An 8,507-nucleotide genomic window follows, 5' to 3' on the forward strand; every position below is an offset into this window, starting at 1 on the left:
TTGGCGGAAGCTGAAGACTGCATTTGCTGTGAGCTTCCTGGCAGGCATAGGAAAAAGGAAACTAGACTTTCCTTGCCATTCAAGACAACAACAAGCTCTTCCAACTGCCAAGTAAAAGATCCCTTCAGGACACTCGAGGGAGCCTTGAGAAGGCCCCAGGCCCCCTCCCTTAAGCCATGCCAGACCAAGACAAGCCCCCGGCAAGGCACTGAGCAGCCCGAGGTACAGGGGTGACACCCTGACCCTCCCACTTTCAGCAGAGAGGCAGTGAGGAAAGTCACCACAACTCACTCCCCTGCTCAGCCCCAGTGCTGACTGCAAATGGACTCCCCTCAAGAAGCTCCTTCCTGCGAGACACAGAGCTCCCCACCCCAGACCCCGGCCGGCCCCCAAAGCCCCATCTCCGCCTCTGGCTGACGTTCAGAGGACAGGTGTTCAGGACCCGAAGCTCAGTCCCGCCCCCACAGCCCACCCTCACTCCCCGAAACCCCAGACCAGCAAGGATCCAAGACGGGCACACGGATGGGACCAAAGGAATTTCTCAGGGACAGCAGGGGACACCAGCTAGACCACCGCCCACCTAGGGAGGAGGGGGCCAGGGCAGGGTGTGGAGGGGCCGGCTGAGGTCTCGCAGAGGCCAGGTGGCAAGGCCAGGCCTGACCGGCCTCCTCCCTCCTCCTGCCCAGGCTTGGTCCCCACGGCCTGATCCCTCCCTGGCTGAGCCATCAGTCCCCTACCAGCTGGGAGAGTGCCCAGCAGCCAGCCCCAGGGAGCACCGGCCCCTCTCACACCTCCCAGCTGCCTCTGGAGCCTGCCAACACCTGGCTCAGCTGGAGAATGCTGCTGACACCAGGCGCCCCGCCCCAGGGAGCCCCCCCAGAAGCTGGTGGAGCTCAGCCCAGGCTCCAAACAGCATGGGGGACAGGGGCCCAGGGACTGTGACCCCAGGTGGCAAATGTCCAGCACCAGTTGGGCCAAGCCCCTGTCCCCCCGGGACCCCACCATGGCATACCAGTGCGGTCAGAGCTGGGGGCGGTGGGGGCAGACCACGCAGGCTTTCTGGGGGTGGTGACAGAGGCCCACCACTCCTGAGCCAGGCCCCAGAGAGAGATGGGAGGGTCTCCAGGCCTCTAGCCTTAGGAGCCTGGTCACATCACCCCGAGCTGTGCCCGGGGTGAGCCCACGGCCTCCCGGCAGCCTTCAGACTCGCTCTCCAGCTTGGCGAAAAACACGAACCAGTGCTGGGGCTGCATGGGTGGGCAGTGGTTCTGGAATTCGCGGGGCGGGGGAGGACGAGACCCCCCCTGCCCGGGTGAGCGAGAGATTCGCAAGATCGAAAGGAGAACTGATCACTTTCCCCATCTGAGCACTAATCAATTCAGTGCCGTATTGACACGTGGAAGTCACGAGCTCCAGAAGAGTCACCAACTCCACGCAATGCGTCTGGGCGGCAGCTGGAGCAGATCCCCAAGCAGGATCCCTGTCCCCCACGGCTGCAAGGGGCTGGGGACCGCCATCCTCCACAAGGGCCTCATATGGGGCGGGGGGGGAGAGCCAAGATCCAGTCCAGCAGCCCTCAGGGTGAACGCAACAGGGTGTGGGAGGCAAGATCTGGTCACTCAGTCGTTCAGCAAACGTTTCTGGGTGACCCAGACCCCATGCCTGCCCTGACAGAGCTCTTGGCCTGGGGGTAGCACACTGGCCACAGAGACCACACAGTGGCCGTGGAGTGTGGGAAGGGCTGAGAAAAGGCGGGGCCAGGTGGCAGCAGGGGTAGCCTCTGGGAGGACGGTGGAGATGTGGAGGAGGGAAAGCTCGGGGGAGGGGAGGGGAGGTTCACTGCGCGTGGAGGGCCGCCAGGCTCTGTGCCAGGAGCTCAAAGTGAGGCCACTCAGTGAGGTCCGAGTCCCCCACCACCATCAGCTGCCCAAGCAGGGCTCAGGGCAACTCAGGCTGTACGGTTCCACCAAATGAGTAAGGGGCAGGGGCGGGGGGGGGGAGTCTGCCAAAGGGGCACGGTGGGGGGGAGTCTGCCAAAGGGGCACTGTGGCAGACCACCACGCAATGAAGAAGGGACCCCATGCCCAGGGGCTGTGCCTTTCGGGGGGCCTCGGTCTGGCCTCAGTCTGGCAGGGCCCAGCTGGACAGCAGGACCCAGGACTGGCCAGGGACCCTCCTGAGGGCTCCACGGTTCAGAGAGTCCCCTCTGGCTGCCCTAGGGTGGGCAGCTGTGGGTGGGCTGGGCCAGGGGACAATGACAGGGGCCTGCAGGAACTTGGTGACCAGTCTGCCAGGGAAGGCTGGGGCCTCAGGTTCTGCCTCGGGGGATAGAGTGGCCAGTGCTAAGCTGGAGGGCGCTCAGCCGCGTTGGAGAGCAAGGCCCAGCTTCGGTCCCTGGGTGGGGGGTGCTGGGAGCTCCCAGCAGAGGCCTCTCAGAGGCAGGGGCAGGGGGAGCAGAGCAGGGAACTGGCAGGACCACCTGGGGAGGCTGGGGCAGGGGGAGGGGGTCTGGGAGAAGCAGGGCATCTGCAGCGGGGCCCACGGGAGGAGTGGCCCATGGAGGCCACAGGACAGTCCGAAGGGCGTGCTCCAGGCCACGCAGGGGTCCGAAGGGGTCACTCAGAGACAAGGCCCTGGACCCTGGTGAGAGCAGAGGCGGCTCTGTGGAGGCCCAGAGGCCCCAGCCTGGCATCCCCTCCACAACCAGGCCCACCGCCCCTCTCAGTTCAGGCAGGACGGTCTCTGGGCTCCAAGCTGGGCAGGCAGAGCATGTTCCCTCCCCCACGGCCCCCGGGGACATTGGGGCTCAAAAGCAGGGGGCACAGTCCTATCTGCTCCGCATGGATGAGGTCCCTGGGCGGGAACCACGGTCATCCTCACTGCCCAGGTGGGGAAACTGAGGCAGGCGCAGGGAGAAGGGAGCAGCGGCAGCAAGGGGGAGGCAGGCCCTCCACCCAGGCCGCCCGCCCACCTCCCATGGGCACCAAAGACCTGGGCACAGCATGACCCCCGAGCCTACATCCCAGCAAAAGCAACAAGGGCTGAGGCATACGGGCCAGCCTGTGCCAGACATGGCCCAACACACCTGTGAAAGGGGTGCGAAGGTGGTCCCAGGTACAGAGAGGGAAACCGAGGCCACGAGCTCTCAGCGAACCTGCCCAAGGCCCCACAGCCTGGAGCTGTCAGCTGGCAGAAGGGTGGGCAAGAAGCCAGCGGTGAGTCAAGCCCTGGCAGGGATGCCTCAGGCAGAGGATGGGGTGGCCGTGAAAGACCACGTCCCTCGACCCTTGCAAGGCTCCCTCCCACCTAAGACCAGGCAGGGACCCCAGGGGCAAGGGCCTCTCAGCCAGGCTGGGGTCCCAGCTCCACCCTCATCCCAGGTCATGGGAGCCCAGCAAGCCACCTCCGGTCCGGGGCCTCACCAGATGCCCCAAGCATGGGACTAAGTGAGATGACAGCCAGCAAAGTTCTCTGTAAGCTGGGAAGTGCCGTTCTCACAAAGCTCATCTCCTCACGATGAGAAACAAGAAAGGGCCCCCTAGGGAAAATTCTAGACCACAAACTCTACATTCCAGTGCCTTGTCAGCCTCAGAGCAGAGCCCCGTGCCCCTGGACCATCGGGCCAGACTCCTGGGAGGACCCCCTGGGGCTCACCCGGAGCCGGGCACACACGGGTCCCCCCGGCTGCCCCAGCCTCCTTCCCAAACTAAAAGCAGCAGCAGCTGCACAAGCCCATCCCGGGCACCATCTCCCCAGCCCGCCCTGCAGGAAGCTCTGGGGCAGGCCGGGTGAAGCTGCAGGCTGTGCGCGAATCAGCCTGGGTCATACAGGACAATGACACCCGCCAAGGCCCCAGCCACCGTGTCCCATGTCCTACGGCCCGGGTGGCTCAGCCCAAGGGCCTGAAGCCCCCTTGGGCCCATTCCCACCCTCTCTGGAGAAACAGTGGATGACGGGGCCCTCCCTTCCTCAGGCACAGCACCCTACAGGTTGGACAGCACCCCAGAGGGGCCCCTGGAGGCTACCCCCATCTGACAAAGGAGGAAACACAGCGGAGGAAGGGGCCAAAGAGATCAACAAAGCCAGAGACCCTGGTGTGAATAGGCCGCTGGGTGCCAGGGACAGCTGGGGAAGGGGGTGAGCCCTCACCTGGCACTGAGGGGTACCCAGTGTCAAACGCCAAACTCGGGGAGGCCAGGGGAGGGGGGAGGTGAGCACTGTGGGTGGTCCAGGGCCTTCCCTGATGAGCTGTCTGCAGGAAATGACCACTGAGACCTCCCAGATGAGGGACCCCGAATCCACCCGCGACTGGTGTGACCTGCAGCTCTCTCCACCAGGATCCCCTGCCCACCTGCGACCCACCGGCCACATGTCCAGCACCACCAGGCAAAGCCCAGCTCAGTCACTAAAGCCTCTCCTCTCTCTGGACTCAATTTCCCCTAACAGGGTAGTAAGATGGCCCTGTGGCCCTGTCAGGCCCCCAGGAGTCTAGCCCAGAACACCCTCTCCTGGGGCCGTGAAGGTCTTCTCATGTCTTTTCAACCAGATTCAGGCCATCTGGGGCACAGAGAGTGGCAAGGCTGCACCCTGCTCAGGACAGCAGATGTGGGAGCGTGCAGCCCCACCCCAGGACGGGCCACACGTCCCCTCCCCTGACCGCAGAGCGAGGGTGCCCAGGACACAAACCAGACTCACATCCCCACTCCCAATGCCACAGGGAACACCGCTGGACCCCAGGAGGCCAGGGTCTCGCCCAGACCACAGGGCCTCCTCGGAGAACTATATTTAGATTCAATGGGGATTATGCAGGCTTACTTCCCAGGACAGCTTTCAGAAAGGCTGCAGGTCAGGCGGGAAGGGCTTCCTCTGGAGACCCCCCCTCCAGCCCCCAGCTTCCCAGGCTGTGCAAACTTCCAGAGCGCATTGTTCCTGGAACAATGGTCCCCGCTCCTTCCAAGACCAAGGCAAGCCCATTGGCTGCAGAATTCGGCAGAGCGCCCTCCCCTGGCCAACACCTTGGTAGCTGGGTCTGGAGCCTGGGGAATCAGATGGGTGGCCACTGCCTAAAGTGGCAGAGCCCCAGGCTGTGGGCCATATGCAACTCTTATCCATGGCCCTGGGAGAGGACAGGGAGGGGGGCCCCCCCCTCACAGCAGCTGGCCCACCCTCTGGCCCTCCAAGCCCTCCTGCCCCAGGTGTGCAGTTTCCAGACACTTGGCTGGGGGCCCAGGTGCCCCAAGGGCGACAACGCACCAAATAACCTCTTGCCGCTGGCAAGGCAGGAGCTGTCCCGCCCGGGGTGGAGGCCCCGCCATCTCCCCCTCTTCTCTCTCTCCCAAACACACACTAGGCTTCCAGCTGTGGGACATCTGCAGCAGAAACGCCCGCCCAGCCCCTCACATTAGACAGTGGGACCCTCTTAGGATGAAATGCCCCAACTCACACACAAGGTGTTAACAGACGGGAAACCGAGGCCCAGAGAAGGGAAGGGACTGGCCCAAAATCCACGGTGGAACCTCGCCTCCCTCCGGGCCCCGAAGACTCCCAAGTTCCAGCATGGAACCCGTCCCAGGGGCCGGCCTGAGGAAGGGTCACTTACCCGGAGGGGTGTCCCGGGCCCGCCGACCAGCTTCCACGCCTGTCGCTTGAGCTCGGCGAGCTTCGTGTGGCAGTGGCGGCACCAGCCGCCTCCACCGGCCGAGTGGCCCTGCTCCGCGCCCGCCCCGGCGCCCTCGGGAGCAGGGCGGCTGCCGCATGGATCCTGCTCAGGCCCGGCTGTCAGCCTCTTGCGGGGGGGCACCTCCAGCAGCTGCAGCGGCTCTCGGGCCGGGCCGCCCCCTGCCAACCGGGGGGGGGGGGGGCAGAAGGGGACAGTGAGCTTGGGCCGCTGGGCGGCGCCACCCCGGTACCCAGCACCGGAGACTCCAGACCTCAGAGCGACCCAGGCTGAGTGACTCACTCGACAAAGTTACGAGCGCTGGGCGCGAACCAGCAGCGCACCGTGTTCTTCCATCCCGGGAGGTCTTCATTGCCCGCCTCCCCCCCAGCAGGAGGCCCGTCGCCACCCGCGCTCCGCTCCAGGCCCGGCCCCCAGGGGGCGCCGCGCACCCTGCCAGTGTCCTCTGCGTCCCGGGCTCGGTCCCGGGCCGTCCGCCGGCTCCCCGTCGCCCGCCTCCCTCTCGTGCCCCGCTGCGCGTACCGCGGGTTGCGCCGCACACAGGGGGGCGCCGCGGCTGCCCATGGCCGGGACGCAGGAAGGGCTGGGCCGTCGCTTCGGGGCCACGAGGGCTCTCCGGGGTCGCCGCGGCTACGTGATCCGGCCTGGGGACGCCCCCATGGCCCGGCCGGCCGCTCCGAAGTTCGCGGAGCAGGCAAGTGGCGGAGAGCGCGGTGGCTGCGGCGGCGAGCGCGCTCGGAAACGAGGGCGGGGCCGGGGACTCCGGGGGCGGGGAGGGGCGGGGCTCCGGGAGAGCTGTCCCGCCCCGCCCAAGCCCTCGCTCTGCAGTGTGTGGGGGAAGGGGTCCCGCAGCGCCGCGCGGCCGCGCCCACTCCGAGGCCCCCAACCTGTTAGGCGAGTCCCAGCCGGAGGGAGGGGCGCTGGGGGCCGCGGTGAGATACCCCGTACACGCGCGCGTATGCGCCTTCCTGCTCCTCCTGGGACACTGGGGTCTCCTGGGAGGTCCCAACCCACTCGTCACTTTACAGGCGAGAAAACTGAGGCCGCGGAGAGGAAGGTCTTGCCCAAGGTCACACAACAAAGTGGAGGGGAACCCCGGCCCCCAGGCTCCCGATCGCTTTTCCCTGAAAATCCAGCGCACTCCGCGTGTCGGTGGCCACACTTTGGGTCTAACTGTCACGCATGGGTGAGTATCGCCGAGCTCTGCGTCTCGGAACGTGCAGCGCCCATGCCAGTGTATCTGTGCCTAGGCGTGTCTGCAAACGGCACGCGAGTCTTTGCAGCCGCGCGTGTGCAAGAAGACCGGTGTGCGCGCCGTGCGCCCGGGAAGAGGGAGGAGGTGGCCCTGGGGGTGTGCGCGGGACCTGTTGTCAGCCGGCCGGGCAGATGGGAACTTAGCTCCGGAATTAATTGCCTGTTAGTCTCCGGCTGGGAGGTCGCCCCCCTTCTCCGGCGACCAGTTGCTCCCGCTCCAGCTCAGCTCTGAGTGTCTTCGCTATCCGAGGCGGCAGGCGGATCCGGGTCCGGCTCTGGGTCAGCCAGAAATCCAGGGTCGGGCTCCGCGGGCGCGGCCACACGGTTTCTCGCGACGCGAGCGCCCCCTGCTGGCCGCCACGCACCCGCCGCCGCGAGGCTCGGAAGAGGCCCCGCGCCAGCGCCACACGTCCTGGGCGAAGAGGCGCGCCGGAGGAGGGGGCCAGAAGGAGCGGAGCCAGAACAGAGACCGGCTGGAAAACCGCGGCCCAGGCGGAGACCCCAACCGCAGCTCCCCGGCACGCAGTGAGACCCTCACACAGATTCGAGCCGCTCCCCGCCTCTCCTGAGCCGCTCAAAGCGACTCCTTCTTTATGTTTTGCCCACCCTCCCTTTCACGCACTCACTCCCCAGAAAAGAGTGGAGCGGGGTGATCTGCCCCTCCCGGCTCTCCCAGTTGTTCTTGGCCTGCAGAGCGGCGAGGGGAGCATAAAGTGGCAGAGGGTCCCCACTCTCACTCCACGGTCCCACGTCGTCCACCCCTTTCCACTCGGCCTGGAGGCCGAAGCTCTTCTTTTCTGGCTCCTCGAAGGAAAGGAGCGTCACCCCCGTCCGGATCTGGGTACCGCGGGACATCTCAGCCCCCGCCCCTCAACTGCTCCGGGACACAGACACACATACGCAGGCCCGGGAAACGCGACTCTATAGCACGCCGACGCACACACTGCTCACCTGCACCTCCGGAAACACATCGGCCCCAGGAGCCCTTGTCCTATGCCCGGGGCCGGCCACACCCGCAACTTCGTTTGTCCGCACGGCTGCGGCGCTTCCAGAAGCACACGCTCACACCCTACACCCGGGTTCCCGGGGACGGCCAGACACGGCCCCGCGGAACCTGGACCACCTCGGGACTCGGGATCAGCCGCGAGCCCCGCGGCCCCCTGCCTCTCCCTCCCCAGCAAGGCGCGCGGTGGGACTCGAGTCCCTGCGCTGCGCTCTCCTCTCTCGCCGACAGTCCCCCGCTCAGGACGCCGCGCTGCGGGGAGAGAGAGATGGGGCAGCACTAAGGGGCAAAAGTGCGGCCCGGCCTGCGCGACGCTGCTCGGGACCTGCCGCCTCTTTCCCGGCGCCGCACCCTGGGCCGCGGGAGCCGCGCCGCAAAGTAGCGGGACGGCGCCTCTGCCGCCAGCCAGGTCCCGCCGCCCGGCCCTCACCTTGGCTCGGCGCCGCAGGAGGTGGCTGGTGAACCCCAGGATGATCTCCGAGTCCAGGCAGAGCGCCCCCATCTCCAGCAGGCTGGGCGCCTTGCGGGGCGCGCCGCGGGGCGGCTCGGGCGGCCCGGGCAGCGCCATGGAAG

General features: G+C 66.7%; 1 protein-coding gene across 1 annotated transcript in view; it reads right to left on the bottom strand.

Moving 5' to 3' along the window:
- The window catches only part of KIF26A (kinesin family member 26A), a 38,464-nt gene extending 32,223 nt beyond the window's left edge, over nt 1-6,241 (bottom strand). The window contains exons 1-2 of the mRNA XM_007455587.1: nt 6,196-6,241; nt 5,600-5,838 (exon numbers count right to left, since the gene is read on the bottom strand). Coding sequence (XP_007455649.1) covers nt 5,600-5,838; nt 6,196-6,241 — 285 coding nt within the window. The remainder of the gene's footprint in view (nt 1-5,599; nt 5,839-6,195) is intronic.
- Between the last annotated feature and the right edge of the window lie 2,266 nt (nt 6,242-8,507).

Source organism: Lipotes vexillifer, unplaced genomic scaffold (assembly GCF_000442215.2).
Source record: "Lipotes vexillifer unplaced genomic scaffold, Lipotes_vexillifer_v1.1 scaffold584, whole genome shotgun sequence".
Taxonomy (NCBI): domain Eukaryota; kingdom Metazoa; phylum Chordata; class Mammalia; order Artiodactyla; family Lipotidae; genus Lipotes; species Lipotes vexillifer.